At 49.3% G+C, this 16,866-nt stretch overlaps 1 protein-coding gene across 1 annotated transcript; it reads left to right on the forward strand.

The window, feature by feature from the left end:
* MYL4 (myosin light chain 4) lies at positions 414 to 13,029 on the forward strand. Its single transcript, XM_013972607.2, has 7 exons — positions 414 to 626; positions 4,265 to 4,292; positions 9,316 to 9,465; positions 11,015 to 11,188; positions 11,692 to 11,769; positions 12,338 to 12,382; positions 12,863 to 13,029. Exons 1-6 carry the CDS (start codon positions 504 to 506, stop codon positions 12,364 to 12,366), a joined length of 582 nt encoding a protein of 193 aa, XP_013828061.1. The 5' UTR covers positions 414 to 503; the 3' UTR covers positions 12,367 to 12,382; positions 12,863 to 13,029.

The following is a 16,866-nucleotide window of genomic DNA, read 5'->3' on the forward strand; positions in this document are numbered from 1 at the left end:
GATCTTGGCTTAAAAGGAATGTGCAGTGGGCTGCCTCTGCTCAGGAGGGGCTAAAAAAAGCCTGACCCTCCCCTGGGCTTTGTGTGAGGGTTATCAGCTGCTCAAGTCAGCTCATCTCTCTGGCTGGACTCTGGCATTTTTGAGAGGCTCTGTTTCCCTGGCCCCTCTGGGTGTCCACCAATTGACAGGAAGGGATCAGCCTTCATGTCCTGGCGGTGGAGGCCGTGGGGAGTGTGAGGTAGCGGGGAGGAAGGGCTGGGGGAGGGGGCTGGTAGCCCCAAACCTGGTGACAATACACAGTTGTCAGCTGTGCCCTGCTGGTGTTTCTTCCTTTTATAGTCAGCAGCAGTTGCTCTCGCTCTCACCCAGCCCCTCTCTGGGGGCTCCTGCCCAGGATAAAAGGGGCAGGAGGCGGCCCAGGCTCCCATCTCATCTCCCTGGCGATCCACATCTCTTGGTTCCTTCCTAGGTCCCACCTCCTCGGAAGAGCCCAACAGGACAACATGCCTCCCAAGAAGCCTGAGCCTAAGAAGGAGGTGGCCAAGCCAGCCACAGCCCCAGCCCCGTCTCCTGCCCCACCTCCTGAGCCCCTCAAGGAACCTGCCTTTGACCCCAAGAGTGTAAAGGTGAGTGAGCCTCAGCCACTGGGATGGGGGTGGGGGTGACATTCAGGGTTCTCTTGGCCCTGGAGCTCAGAGATCTGCTTCATGGAGGCTGGACCGGGGTGAGGGCTGAGGTGTCTGCGCCCCCATCATAGTCGCAGGGGTGATGGAGAAGGTGCTGGGGAGTGCTCTTTTGGTTGGTAAGCTGTTCTTTTTCCTCAAGAACAGCTTTCTGCCCTGGCTGAGGAAGCTCTGCTCTGTTATCCCACATTTGCTCAGTAAAGTCAGAAATGGCAGGGAGGCACAGCCAACCAACCACCCAAACTATATTTCAGGCACCAGAGTGAAGAAAAAAGACTGTGTGATATCTTTAAGAGAAAAGACGCAGAATAATCACTTCTGGTTTAACTGCAGAGTAGGTGATGTCAATAGCGAGAGAGCATGATCTCTGTGTGCTGGGGTCTGGGAAGGGCTTCACTTGCAAAGGCCCTTGCAGTGGATGGGTGGCGGGGGCAAGGAGACCCTAGGTATGGTGAGAAGAGCCAGCTTGCCTCTCCTTTTCCCTACTCAGGTGGACCCCTCCTGCGTGTGCGTTCTGGAATCATTCAGTGTTTCTCTTTCTGCCTCACTTGGAACCCTCATTTCACAAGAGGTGTTGAGAGTTTTGGAGGTTGCATCGCTTGACAGGCCGTCAGTTGTGGCCCAGTGGTCAGGAGACTGGTGTTCGACCCTCAGCCTGTCTATAGTTTCTTTCCTCCTCATCTGTGCCCTTACCCTGGGCTCCTGCGTGGAGTATGCAGTGGTCTGGCCCATCCCAGTCTGAGACCCTCTGTCTCAGCAGGTGTGGGGGCTGGGCCAGGCTTCCTCGGCTGCCCCAGCCCTGTTCCCTCTGCCCGGCCCTGCTCCCTTCACACTGGAAGGCTCCTCTCCTTGGAGCTGGTGTAGACCCTGCCTGCTGATTCAGTCATTTTAAGCCTCTCAGCTATCTGGCCCAGCTGCTTAAGGAATGGAACTGGGAGGGGATGAGCCAAGGAAGGAGGGAATTAGAGCCCCCTGGAGACTCAAGCAGTTTTAAGCAGCAGCGCCAGAATGTAAGAGGTCAAGTGGCTACTGGTATGAAAAGCTATTAATAACTGGTTGGGAATGGTGGGCCCTTGGGGATCTCAGCCTCAGGGCAGAGCTGGGGGGTTGGTGAGGAATCAGATCAAAATTATAGCTCAGGGCCTGGTTCTATGACAAAGAGGCCAGGAAACTAGCCCCCAGAACTCTAACTGGATGACCCTTCTTGGCTCTCCCAGGGTTCTTCTTAGTGCCCACAGCCCTGGGGGACCTGCCACCGTGCCCAGAACCATAGGGTTAACCTAAGGTCATTCCAAGCCAGTTAAGCAGAACTGGCTTGGCCAAGAGATGGAGGCAGTTGCCCCACCCCTGGACTTGGTTATGGGACACTCTGGGGAAACTGAGGCAAAGGAAAAGACCTTGAAAGTGCCTGAAGCTTTTCTAGGTCATACACCACTCCCTCTGTGAGCAGAGCCTAGCAAGAAAAGCTATCTCCCCCTTCAGGAAACCTGTATTTCTGATAATGTACTATTCCGGTGGGTCAACCTAGTCTGGACAAGAGCCGCCTGCTGGTATCAATGGAGTGCCTTCTCCTTGGCCTATCACTTCCCCTCCATCACCCACCTTCCCCAGTTTCTTGCCTCTGGTTGCAATTGTCTTCTCCATGTCTGGGTCTTCCAGTTCTAGGAGTTGTTGAAGTTGCCTTAAAGTGGAAACAAAATTAGGTATCTTTCATGAGGGTCATTTCCCCTCTTATACTTACCCAGTTCCTTTGCTTAGAAGGTTCTTTGCTCAAAGACAGAGAAAAAGTATAAATGAAATAAACCAGAGAAACAAATACTGCGTGGTAGCACATGCCTGTGGAATTTAAATAAAAATAAAAAGTCAAACTGTAGAAACAGAGAGTAGAAAAGCTGTTGCCAGGGGCCAGTCTGAGGATCTAATGAAAAACATGGTGACTACAATCAGTAATACTGTATTGTATAATTGAAATTTGCTAACAGAGTAGAGGGCTTCTCAGGTAGCACTAGTGGTAAAGAACCTACCTGCCAACGCAGGCGACATGAGAGACACTGGTTTGATCCCTGGGTCGGGAAGATCCCAGGGAAAGGCAATCCACTCCAGTGTTCTTGCCTGGAAAATCTCATAGACAGAGGAGTCTGGCGGGTTCATGGAGTCACAAAGAGTCAGACATGACTGAAGTGACTTAGCACAGCACAATAGAGTAGAACCTAAGTGTTCTCACAAAAATAAAATAGACAATAAATAAATGAGGTAACACATTATCAGTTAACACGTGGGAGGAATTCTTTCACGATGTCTACATATGTTAAATCATCACAGTGTACACTTTCAATCTCTTACAGTTTTGTCAATTATACCTCAATAAAGTAGAAAAAGTTTAAAAACAAGATAAAGCAAAAGTAAACTTAAGTCCAATGTGTGTGGTTATGACTATATATTCTGATGTTATGTTTGTATATTAACATCTCTTACATGCTTACTCCTGGGACTTAAAGCATTGCAAAGGAAGGCAAGTGGCACCGTTCCTCAGAGAGTTCATTTCAAGGCATCCTTTGCCCCATTTAGGGGGTTTCTTTAGCTTTCTGGCCAGCGTCACCTACACCGCTGGCAAAGTCCATCCTGGGCACAGCCAGTTCCTTTCCCAACACAGTGTAACCCTTTCCCTGCTCTGCTAGCTCATTCTGGGCACCTTCAGGGGTTCTCATTAGTGAGGTCGGCTTCGGATGGGCACAGAGCAGCAGAACCAGAAGTAGGAAGAAGAAGAAGATGCCCCAGGATTGGTTTCCGCCACCCGTGGAGAGCGGATTTGAGGGGGTGGTGGTGGATAAAGACCATGAAGTAACATGCAAGATGCTAAATTAAAACGATGACTCATGCTTGCTCATTCTCATTCATCTTCAGAGCTTCCCACCTGCTTCTCTTATACTCAGATTTGAATTTAGGGGAGGAAAATCCAAAATTTACTCCTTCTTGCAACAAATAGTTTTTGAGTACCTACTCTGTCAGGTTTTTCCTTTCAAATCCCCTGCCCAGGGGGGACCCTGGTTTTAAGGAGCCACGGTACACATCAAGGCATGACTGGAGAACAGGAAGCATCCAGGGCTCGCCCACACTAGGCTTCCCTGCAGGGAGCCTGGGAGGGATGTGTGCTGAAGGAGGGGCTGGAGCGGAAGGGGGTGAGGGAAGGCTTCCTTGAAGGAGGCAGACTGAAAATCAGTGTCAAGTAGAAAGGGGAGAAACCATTTACAGCTGCTAGGATGGAATTTACATTTGACCCAAAGGAATTATAATAGGGAGTCGTGTGGGATCCGGAGTTATTCCAAGCACGTCTCTTTCCCTCTCACTTGGAGCCATCACTTCACAAGTGGTGTTTAGAGAGCTTTGGAGGCTGCAGTATTTGATAGGCTGTCAGCTGTGGCTGGGTCGTCAGGAGGCCAGTGTTTGACTCTCAGCCCACAATCTCCTTCCCTCCTCATCTGGGTCTACGGCGGGTGACCCAGCATCCCCGGAAGCCGTTTCTGCTTCTCACTGGAAGCCGTTAACAGTCCCAGCCCTCATTCCTCTGTTTCTCTCCACAGATAGACTTCACTGCTGACCAGATCGAAGGTGAGTACTAATAACTCCAACACCCCCACCGCACCCTCTCTGTTGTTGCGCCTCCTGGGGAAGGGGTTGTCATGATCACCATGATAGTAATCATCACTGTCACTGTCGTCACCATCACCACCATCATCATCGTCACGAGCATCACCATCGTCACCACCCATCACCATCACCGTCATTCCATCACCATCATCAGGGCAAACCTGTATTTGAGTCAGGGTACACAAAGGCACGACTGGAGAACAGTTATGCAAAATAGCAAGTATAGGGAATTCCCTGGTGGCCTCATGGTTAGCATTCTGGGCTTTCACTGTCAGGGTTCAATCCCTTGTCAGGGAACCGAGATCCCCAGTACAGCTGAAAAAACAATCCAAAAAACACCGCCACCACAAGCAAACGAAAACGAAACAGTAAGTATGGGTTTGCTCTTTTTTGACTGTTATTACTTAAGCACTTTACATGGATTAATTTATTTCATTCTTACCACAACCCTATGAGGTAGGGGGAGAAGGCAATGGCACCCCACTCCAGTACTCTTGCCTGGAAAATCCCATGGACGGAGGAGCCTGGTAGGCTGCACTCCATGGGGTCGCTAAGAGTTGGATACATCTGAGTGACTTCACTTTCACTTTTCACTTTCGTGCATTGGAGAAGGATATGGCAACCCACTCCAGTGTTCTTGCCTGGAGAATCCCAGGGGCGGCGGAGCCTGGTAGGCTGCCGTCTATGGGGTTGCACAGAGTCAGACACGACTGAAGTGACTTAGCAGCAGCATGAGGTAGGGACTATCACCACCCCACTTTAGAGGTGATAAAACCGAGGCACAAAGAGGTTGGGTGGTCTGCACAGCCTCACACAGATATTTGGTGGTGGAGCCAGGATTCCAACTAAGGCAATCTGATTCCAGACTTGCGTTCTGAACAGCTCTGCCAGACGGCCTGGAACGTAACAGATGCACAGCAAAAAAAAAAAAAAAAAAAAAAAAGCTTTTTCTTTTCTCGACCCTAAAATCCAAGATATTTAAAAGCCATCATTTCTGTTCCTGTTATTGAAAAGCCCTCCTTAGGCTACCAGCTCTCTCCCTCCACATCGTGAAGTCTGCCAAGACGCTCAACCCCCTAATGGTGGCAGGGCCAGCAGTGTCTTGGGGGTCCCTAGTCCACCTGTGGTCTCCATCAACTCTTCTCTATCTTTGATGAAGACAATTTGTTTTCTCAATGTTATATAAATATTATTAAGTGTAGCTTCTAGACAAGCCCCTCAGCCCTTCTTTTGTAGGATTCTGGTGTCTTGAGAATGAAATGTTTCATCATGTGATATCTACTTTAGAGCTTCACCCTCATTGCAATTTATCCCTCTGTTTCCCCCATCAAATCACTCTTGGATAGAAAATCATATGAACTGGAACGACCTTGAAAGGTCACCCAATCGAACCCTGTGATTTTAAGCACTGGCTATATTTGAAAAATTAAACTAACACAAGCACGTGATAAAAATTAGTATACTACTTAAAAATAAGTAATTAAAATAAAAATATTTTCCCCTTGCTTTCCTTTCATGCTGACCTGCTCTCTCCAAAACAATCATTGTTAACAGGTCTACATATCCTTTGATAAAAATACATCATGTTATACCAGTAAGTAAGTATGTATGTATGTGTAAAGTTTACACAGATTGAGTCCTATGGTACATACACTGTCCTGCATCTTTCATTTAATAGACATTTGGGTTCAACGATATATAACACAGTATATATTATTTAATAATCTGTTTAAATATGTTTTCTAATATTTAACACAAAAACAGTTCTACATCATTCTGTTAAACCATTGTATAGATTCTCACACGTTGATGTAGTTTTTAATCCAATTAGCTCATATTGCTAGACCTTTGGATTATCCCCAGCTGGGGGAAAAAATCATTATGCTTTCCCCAGGAGACTTTCCTAGCAATGAGTCAAAGGATATGTGCATCTTATTTTTTTTATTCTTAAAAATTAATTAATCAGGCTGCCTCGGGTCTCTGGGGCGTGCACAGTCTTCACCGTGTGATGCAGGAGCTTATATGACAGCTCGCAGACTCTCTAGTTGCGGAGAGTGGGCTCAGCTGCTCCTCGGCATATGGGGTCTTGGGGCTTCCCAGGTGGCGCTAGTGGTAAAGAATTCACCTGCCAACGCGAGAGACAGAAGAGACACTGGTTTGATCCCTGGGTCGGGAAGATTCCTCTGGAGAAGGAAATGGCAACTCACTCCAGTATTCTTACCTGGAGAATCCCGTGGACAGGGAAGCCTGGTGGGCTACAGTTCACAAGGTCGCAGAGTCGGACACGACTGAGTGACGAAGCACACACATACGGGATCTTAGTTTTCTGACCAGGAATGGAACTGGCGTCCTGCATTGCAAGGCGGATTCTTAACCACAGGACCACCAGGAAGGTGTCAAGTCTATGTGCATTTAAAATTGTAATAGTTATTGTCAAGTTTCCCTTCCCAAAAAGCCAGTTACTCACAAAAGGGGAGTGATGATGGCCGATGCATTTTGAATATAGTGAACTAAATCTGACTCCATTTTTGTATTATCCTGTTGACACTCACTTTCTGTCAATAATCTGGAGTGCTGTGAAATTCTTAAAATTAATTTTAATGCATTTTAGTTACATATATGGACTTCCCAGGTGGCTCAGTGGTAAAGAATCTGCCTGCCAATGTAGGAGATGCAGGTTTGATCCCTGGGTCAGGAAGATCCCCTGGAAATGGAAATGGCATCCCACTCCAGTATTCTTGCCTGGGAAATCCCATGAACAGAGGAGTCTGGCAGGCTACAGTCCATGGGGTTGCAAAAGAGTCAGAAATGACTTACCGACTAAACAATAACAACAAGTTAAATTTATACTCATTGTATATACAAACACAGTGGAGCACAGGAAGGCTAGAAAATCAATGATAAAAATTTTCATTTCCCAAGTGAGAATTCTGGTCAAAGCCAACTGGGACAGCTGTCTGCCTGTTTTCTCCATGAAGATTTTCAGGGCTGGGACTTGGCTGATTCCAGGCTTTCATTCCTCTGACTTTGAAGGCATTGTTCCTTACGTTGGATTCGAATTGTTTCTGTTTTGATTCTGCTCCCATCTCTTCCTTTGCTCCTTGGTGAAGCTGAAGATGATTATCTTCTGTTTTGCTGGAAGAACATGCTTTGGAACCAGGAGACTTGGCTATTAGCCCTTAATCTGCCACTGGTGGCCGTGAGACTCAGGGCAAGTCACTTCTTTAAACCTGAGTTTTCTCTTCTGCAAAGTGAAGGTATTCGATTCTCTTCATTTCAGAAATTCTGTGATTCTTTTCAGCATTCTCTAGATAACCTCCATCTATTTGAGGATAGTCATCAAATCCTTTCTTAGCTTTGTAATCTCTGGGTGGTATAGCCCCAAATTCTTTTATGTTTTTTTTTTTTTTTCTTCTAGGAGCTAGTTTCTAACTCCTGACTTCCTTCTCTGGTCCCTCTCCAGATTTCCATAACCCTTTGGAAAGGGATCATCAGCATTGCTCATTGCTCTAGCAGGCAGCTCGCTGCTATAGAACTTTGAGAAAAAGTTTCTTCAGAGTCCACGAGTGTCATCTCTCATATACCTTGAGATCACTGGGCTAGTTTTCCCCCAGTTGCAATCCTAGACTTCAGGGTCAGGTTTTTATGTGTGCGCCAGCCTTCCCAGCAGTCAGGGACATTCACTGGGACAACAGGCCACTTCTTCCTCCTCCTCTCTCCTCACTTGTTTTCCTTGATAGTTGGCTGGAAGTCACATCCACAGTGGCCTATAAATGAGGATAGTAATACCTATAGTATAAAGTTTTTGTAAATACAGAGTGGGTAATTCATGCAAAGTTATCAACTCGGACGCTGGCCCATGATAAGTGCTCGAACCATAGGTCATCGTTTTTATTCTTGTTCAATCTTCCTGTTAAATATCATTCTTTTATGTGGAGACTGCGTCTTTAAGTTTGCCCTTGTTCTTCTAAATGAGTTAGGAGTGCAGATTCAATGCAGGAAATGCAAGAGACGTGGGTTTGATCCCTGGATTGGGAAGATCCTGGAGAAGGGCATGGCAGCCCACTCCAGTATTCTTGACTGGGAAATTCCAAGGACAGAGGAGACTGTTGGGCGACAGTCCATGGGGTTGCAAAGAGTTGAATGTGATTGACCCCACACGCGTGCGTGCACACACACATACACTGTTAGCTAAGTCACTTACCACGTGCTAGACACCATGCTTAGGGGGTTTTGTCATCCCCCCGCAGCCCCAACAGATGCACAGTCATTCCCCCTTAGAGCTGAGAGACAGAGGGCCCACGGAAGTTGGGAGTTTGCCCGAGGCCACCTGTGGGTCAGTGGCAGAGCTGGGGTGGGCTGGCTATCCAACCTTGTCACCTTGTCCAACCTGAGAGCTAGCTCCCTTTCAGCCTGGGACAGGCATTACTGTTATTGGCTGACTTCTGAACGGGTCTTATCACTCTGCAAAGTGGCTCCACACACTGCCCCCTCCTTTGGCACTCAACTGGGAGGGTCAGGTGAGGTATGACTCTTGGTGCGTTTGCTTAAGGAAACTTGGACCCAGCCCAGCTTATTCTACATTGGTTGGCAGAGCCAGGAGGAGAACCCAGGAGTCCTGACTCCTGAGCCAGTGCTCTTTTTACTTCCCTGCTTTTTTTCACTGTCAGGCACCTCACCTGCAGAGGGAAAGATGAGTGGATGGGAAGGATAGAGGCAGGGGAGACCTCAAATGATGTGACAGGTGGTTGCTGGAAGAGATCCCAGGCCCGATGCTGGAACAGGTCATGGGGGCTCCAGGACACTGCTTCAGTTGTCAGAGATGGGGTGGGCATGGGTTCTAGGGAGGGGCTGGCATGCTGGCTGTAGAGAAATATTTTATGAACTCCATTGACCTGCTCTTCAACGAGGGTAGAAACTGATCAGCCCCTAGTCACTGCCTTCGCTTGGCCACAGGGGGCTGCAGTTGGTCTTTTCTCTGCAGAGTTCAAAGAGGCCTTTTCGTTGTTTGACCGGACCCCGACTGGAGAGTTGAAGATCGCCTATGGGCAGTGTGGGGACGTGCTGCGAGCTCTGGGCCAGAACCCCACCAATGCCGAGGTGCTGCGTGTCCTAGGCAAGCCCAAGCCGGAAGGTCAGCCTCCCCTCTCCACCCCTGGGGTTCTCTCCCTTCAAGACCAACCTGCTCTCCCCAGGTTACCTGCCTCCCATTGCTAGAATTACCCAGAAACATCTGGCCCTTGGTCAGTCCTCAAAAGAGTGTGACCTGGGCTTGTTCTCCTTTTCTCTGTGAGAGTGGGAGCTCCTGGGGAGCAGGCCCGACTTTCTACTGCTTCAGGGCGCCTGGGACATGGGGCAGGGGGGCTGGGAGGGAAACTGGGAACTGACCACTGCCCCCGCCTCCACCAGAAATTGTGGGTGAGGTGTTACAGCATTGAGATGTCCTGTGACCACCATGAGTTGTATCACAGATAATGTGTTTCTGATAATACAGCCCTGAGATTGCCAATTATTCATTTAATATAAATTAGAGCAGACTCAGGCTCAGCTCTATGATGATGCCTGTTTCACTGGTTTGCATTAGATAGGTTTTGGTGAATGAGGGTTTAGAAAGTGGTGCAAAGGGTCCCATTTGTGAATGTCGTCTGTCACTGTGGCAGTTAGGCTAACAGCTGCCCTAACACATGAGTCCTTCTGAGGGGCTGGGGCTGGGCAGACCTGGGCAGGAGCCCTTAGCCAGGGTGGATCATTTCTAGAGATTTCTTGGGCCCTATATTGGGGCCTTCCTGCCCTCTTCCTTGGTTCTGGGTCCTTCCCTTCCTACTCTTGCTGGGGAAGACACCAGCAAGAGTGAAGGATGTGGGTCAGAAAGGACCAGAGGACCAGGAGCCTGCCCGTGTCAGTAGAGCTTCTCAGAGGGCAAAAGATATTTGAGTCTTTCCATTGTGGGAGGTTTCTGGGTTACAAAAGAAAGCAATGCCAGCCTTGGGATACTTAAAAATGGTTTTACCTCTATGAAAGTAAAGTGTTTTTTTTTTTTAAACTTTGGTAAATATTCAAGAGTTTTTATTCCAGGTTTCTCATCTTTTTCCTACTGTTCAGTAGGAATTCTTTAAATAATTATTGCAATCTGTAGTTTAATAACAGAAATTGTCTTTTGCCAATTTCTTTTTGCAGTTTATAGTTTGTCAAAAACACAAAAGTAAGTTAAAACTTTTAACACACCACAGTGTGGGAGAAAGGTGCTAGTCATTATTGATTCAGACTTGCTCCGGGCGGTGGGGACTAGTGAGGGGACCCAAATTTGGGGTTGTGCCAAGTTTTCTTTTTGCAGTCTTGTCAGTTTACCCTTGAGACTGGGAGTCTGTCACGTGTCCGAAGTCTAACTTGTGAATGTGAGAACTTGGGGCTGCTCACCTCCCTGCCCCACTGGCTGACTGGAGTTCAGAGGTCAGGGTGGAGTCACAGGTCCTGGGTCCTTTCACTGAGAAGAGTGCCCAGAGCCAGCTCTTGCCGGGCTCCCGGGGCTTCGTGCCCTCCAGGATTCCTGACTGGGGGCCCCACCCAGAAGTGACGGCAGCTGAGCTTGGGCTACCCTGGCAGAGCCGCATGAGACCCCTCCTGAGCCTCTGCTCCCCTCGAGCTCACGTCGAATTCCTTTCCTTACCGGTCCCCGGCGGAAGAGATGAATTCCAAGATGCTGGACTTTGAGACCTTCCTGCCCATCCTCCAGCACATCTCCCGAAACAAGGAGCAGGGCACCTACGAGGACTTCGTGGAGGGGCTGCGTGTGTTCGACAAGGAGAGCAACGGCACGGTCATGGGCGCTGAGCTTCGCCACGTCCTTGCCACCCTGGGTTTGTATGCCAGCCAGGCAGGGGCGGAGCCCAGGGGAGAGGAACAGAGGATGAGAAGCGTCTGAGTGGTTTATGTTGGGGTGATGTGGGGCTCCCTGCATCCTGAGTCTCATGTTCTGGTCCAAGCCCGTCTCCCTGGGTTCTGTAGGTACCATCGTCCCCAACTGGGTTTGCTCAGCAGGGTTGGAAGGAGAGGCAAGCAGGCTGGCAGAGCAGGGGTGAGGCCTGAGAGGTGGGACCCAGGGCCCCTGTCCTTGTCTTTGCCTCTGTTGCTAGGGCCTTGGTCTGCTCACCCACTGGTGGCTGTAGGCAGAGGGAGAGACCTTGGGGGCTAGGAAGGGTCTTAAGACCTTGACTCTACCTTTCAGAGCCTTGGGGGAAGTTTGGTTTGACCAATTCCTTGATCCAGGAAGTCCTGGGCCATCAGACTCAAGGGGGTGTTTGGGTTTGGCTGGTCCTCCTTTGCCCATCTGTCATTAAGTGCCCACTGTCTCCCACCCCAGGAGAGAAGATGAGTGAGGCTGAAGTGGAGCAGCTGTTAGCAGGTCAGGAGGATGCCAATGGCTGCATCAATTACGAAGGTACAGCTCATTTCGCACTTCCTCGGGCAGCCAGGGATGGGGCGGGGTGGGTACAACTCAGGCCAGGAGAGGCTGCAGGACAGAACAGATGCAGGAGTGAGAGGATATGTGTACCCCGTGGTCTTTGGTGAGCTCCCAGCGGATATTGTTCTTTTCCCTCCTGGGAGTGAACATCACTGTGTAATGGCAGGAGCATGGATGTTGGAGATAGCTGTGATGTACCAGCTGGGTGACCTTCAGCAAGTCGCTTACCTTCTCTTGACATTGGTTTTCTCATCTGAGCAACAGGGTGATGCTGGCCCCTTTCCCGGGGTTGCAGGGACTGGCAGAGATAATGTAGCTCATGTTATCCATGTCTGCTGTCAGCACAGAGAGTGCACACAGAGCAGCGGTTGGTTCCTTTCCTTTCTTCCATCTTCTCCCCATCAACCCCAAACAGGAAAAGGAATCAGAGTCTGAAGAAAGGGTGGTGCGAAGGTTTGCGGTCGGGTGGCATAAACCAGGGAGGAGGGGTTTAAGGGGCCGAGAGGGGCCATGTGATGTGGCTGTTTTCCGTCTTCTTTCCCAGCCTTTGTCAAGCACATCATGTCTGGGTGAAGCAGACCCCTCCCGGGTGAGTGCAGCCCACCTCCCGCGGGGTGCCCAGAGCCACACCATGTGCCCTAGAGCCCTTCTCTTCCGGTTTGACCCGCTTCGAGGACACTGCGGGAGACAGAGCAGTCGGGCCCCACCCGTTGCCCCTGCATTCTGAGTGCTCCTGTGGCCTCCCCTTCATCTCTTCCTGCCCTGCCCCTCACCTTCTTGGTCTTTGCACCCAATCTTGACCCACCAGTCACATCCTCCTGCCTCTTCCGGGGTCTCTCAAGGCCAGATGAATCGCTCAGGTGGGGCTTCCTCTGTAGGCTTCTGGCCATGAGAAGCCAGGTTTCAGGTGGAAGAGAATGTCCCGGGCCTATGCCCTTGACCCTGATCCTCTTCACCCGCTTCCCTGAGTCCCTTTGGCCTTGGTGCCGGCTGGTGGGGTTGGGGTCGTCATCAGGAGCTGGGGTGTGGAGGGGAAGTAGAACCCTTTCCATCTCACGCTCTCTTTCAGGTGCCTGGCCCAGGGCCTTAGCCCAGGTGAGTTACCAAGAGGCCCAGAGTGACTGAGCTGGAGCTGGAGTGCTGGACTTCCCACTGCACGGCAGCCCTGGGGACTTCCAGGGCCCCCAGTCCTCCCCATAAATAAACAGCTTCAGCAAGGCTGGGCCAAGGTCCCAACCAGCCTCTGAGTTGTTTTTTAAAGCCAATTAATTCGTTGAGTTGGGTTTTTGTGAGTGTGTGTGATAATCTGGGATCTGGGGGACATGGGCTAGCCCACGGAGCTAGAAACAGGAGGGTCAGACCGTGAGCAGAGAGTTTTGGAAGCGTCTGCAGTCTGAGGAGCTGTGATCAGGAGGAGCTTCATTTCCTTCCAAGGCTCACTCTCTACCTTAGGTCTGACCGGGTGACAAGCAGAAAGAGGGCCACTAGGAGCCCTGGGGATACCAAGGGATCCTCAAATAATCCTTGCTCCCTCCTCTTCTTTTAAAAAAAAAATTGTGGTAAAAGGCACATAACATAACGGGACTTCCCTACTGGCTCAGATGGTGAAGAATCTGCCTGCAATAGAGGAGACCCAGATTCAGTCCCTGGGTTGGGAAGATCCCTTGGAGAAGGCAATGGCAACCCACTCCAGTATTCTTGCAGCACATAATATAAAATTTTCCATCATAACAATTTTTAAGTGTTCAGTTCTATAGTGTTAAGTGTGTTCACATTGGTGTGTAGCAAGTCTCCAGAACTTTTTCATCTTATAAAACTGAAATTCTATATCCATTAAACAATAAATCTCCATTTCCTCCTCTCTCCAGTCCCTGGCAACCACCATTCTACTTCCTGGATCTATGGGTTTGACTACTCTAGATAGCTCATATGAGTGGAGTCATAGTGTATTTGTCTTTTTGTGACTGGTTTATTTCACTTCACGTAATGTCTTCAAAGTTCATTTGTGTTGTATTCCCTTCTTTTTTAAGTGTCAGAATTCCCTTCTTTTTTAAGGAGGAATAGTGTTCCGCTGTATGTGTGCAGGTACCACATTTTGTTTATGGCCCTTATAACTTTTTTTGATCACGCCACATGGCATGGGGGATCCTGGTTCCCTGACTGGGGATCGAACTTGCACCTGTCCCCTGCATTGGAAACTCAGTCTTAACCATTGGGCCACCAGGAAAATCCCAGTGCTTGTATCCTCATATGGGCCCTTTAGGTGTCTCTTCCCCTGAGAGCAAGGCCCCTGATGCCTGATTCACCCCTGCTTGTTCTGGGCATCTCACTGACTCCCTGGCCACACCCAGGACTCATACAGGCCTCTGCATCAGGGGGAGCATCAGGGCTTCAGAGGGAGCACAGACTTCAGGCTGGGCAGGCAGGGGTGTGGCGGGAGGCAACTGGGAAAAGGAGGGCAGGCAGGGGTGTGGCGGGAGGCAACTGGGAAAAGGAGAGACAAGAAACCAGAGACTGAGAAGAAGGGGACCGACCAGGTCATGAAATGAAAGACACATATGAGCAGAACCCATCTGGATGGGGGTCCCCACATCCCTGAGAGCCCCAAGGTGGATTAGACCCTTCTCCTCTCACAGCCTTTCTGCTGCCCTCTCAAGGCATCCAGCTGCAGACCTTTGTGAAACATCCTTTATAAATCCAGTCAAGGCTGAGATTCCATGAGCCCAAAAGGGAAGTTGTCATGGGAAGCTGAGAACCGTGAGCCCAAACTCAGCCTCCTCAGAATTTAAAGTCTTGTTGGGAAGGCGAGACCAAGGCCCCAAAAGATACCATGTGTATCTTTTCTTCTGTGAGGAAGGGGCTCCAGTGATGGGAGAGACCTGTTGAATCATAAAACTTGAGATCTTTATGCAGTTGCGATAGGGGTCATTGACTCCAGTGGTTTTCAAACGTGGTTGTAGCTCCGTAGCCTTTTAAAACATTGTTTATTTATTTGTTTGGCTGTGCTGGGCCATAGTTGTGGCTATTACCATTCATGGGCTGTTAGCTGCGGCAGATAGGATCGAGTTCTCAGGCCAGGAATTGAACCCAGGCCCCTTACATCGGGAGCGGAGTCTTAAATCACTGAACCAGCAGGGAAGTCTTGGCTCCATAGCCTTTTACTCAAGCTAAATTCTGTGCAGAAGCCAATGCATGAACCGAATGGAGCAGAGATTCTCCAGCTGAGGAGGTGAGGAGTGGATGCCTGTATCTTGAGCCTCTACCTGGGCTCCTTAGAGCACAACCAGAAGACCACTGACTGAGTCAGACCTGCTAATTGTAAAGGGAAGGAAATGGCTCCTTAGGAGAGACTTGACTCACCCAGGGTCACAGCTAAGGACCCATGAACCCCGGTCCCCAGAATCCCTAATTTTCCCATTTTTCGACACACATCAATCAGCCTTTGAAATTTTTTTCAAGTTAGGCTCTTGGGAGCTTCTCTCTTGTATTATCCCTGCCATTCTGCTTGATCGATTTTGGCTTTACTTTTAAAATTTATTTTATTTTAATTTTTATTTATTTTATTGCCTGATAATCTCAGATTCCCAACCAGGGATTGAACCCGGGCCATGGCAGTGAAAGCCTGGAATCCTAGCCACTCGGCCTCCAGGGAACACCCCATCATTTCTCCTTTTTTAATTAATTAATTAAGATTTTTATGTGGATCATTTTTAAAATCTTTATTGAATTTGTTACAATACTGCTTCTGTTTTATGTTTTGGCTTTTTGGCCATGAGACATGTGGGATTTTAGCTCCCCAACCAGGGATCAAACCCACATGCCCTGCATTGGAAGGTGAAGTCTTAACCACTGGACTGCCAGGGAAGTCCCTATTTCTCCTTTTTAAGAGTCACTCTCCCTGACTTGAAATGCCAGCATGCCTCCTCAGTGTTGGGGCCTTGTCGGGTTTCCCTCACTTTCTTTTCCTTTCTTCCCTCCCACCTTCCCTCCCTCCCTTTCTTTCTTCATGAAGTGTTTATTGTCTGCTGTAAACATTTAGGAGGAATTGGGGCCAAGCTCCCAATGATTAAAAACTGAAAGTGTTTTCCCCTCCTAAGTCGATTACCATGCGGTTAAGCAAGAACGTAAGCATCCAGGGACTAACCGCAGAATGACCCCCACGCAGCACAACACCAGCAGGACCACTTCTTCCACGTCACACACAGTGTAATTTCCAAGGGCCCTGCACCAAGAGGAAGTGAGACGTGATTGGGATGATCTCTCTCAGTGGGCTTTAGGTGAGACCTTAGTGGAAAAGATGACACAAGGCTGGTACTCAGGTTCAGGCAGGAAAAGGGCAGGAAAGGGGTCACAGACTTATCTGACAGACACTTACTGAGTGCCAGCTGGGTGTATGGCACTGGCTTGGGCCTTGAGGATACACTGAACTGGGAAAACACAGTCCCTGCCCTCATGGAGCTTACAATCCAGTGGGAAGACAGATATTAAATAGTTGTGATCATGTGACAGATAACAGCCAACACTTATTGAATGCAATATCAGCTCTGATTATCTTTGGCTGTGGGTTACGGAGACTAGAAGACAGTGGCTTAAAAGACACGAAAAGTACGTTTTCCCTCCCACTGAAGGCCAGGGGTTGGCTGTCCAGCTGTTCTGCACAAAGTCCTCGGACCCAGACTCCTTTTATCTTGTGACATTGCACCGTGCCCTCTACTCACAGTCCTGATGGCTGTTCTGGATCAGCCACCTTGGCTCCTGAGGGAATAGTTCTGGAAGCATTTCCTACCCGGTGAACCTCCTCAGGAACTGGTGTGGCTCACCGGGCTCTTTATGGTATTCGGCCTACTCATTTGAAGGCACAAGAACCTTTGTGCTCCTAGTTATCTTTTCCCTGCCCCAGCCTCCTCCGCAGCTTCCCTGGTGGCTCAGATGGTAAAGGACCCACCTGCAGTGCAGGAGACCCGGGTTCAGTCCCTGGATTGGGCAGATCCTTGGTGAAAGGAGTGGCAATCCACTCCAGCATTCTTGCCTGGAGAATCTCATGGGAGAGCCTAACAAGCTGTAGTCCATGGG

The sequence above is a fragment of the Capra hircus genome, chromosome 19, assembly GCF_001704415.2.
Source record: "Capra hircus breed San Clemente chromosome 19, ASM170441v1, whole genome shotgun sequence".
Taxonomy (NCBI): Eukaryota; Metazoa; Chordata; class Mammalia; order Artiodactyla; family Bovidae; genus Capra; species Capra hircus.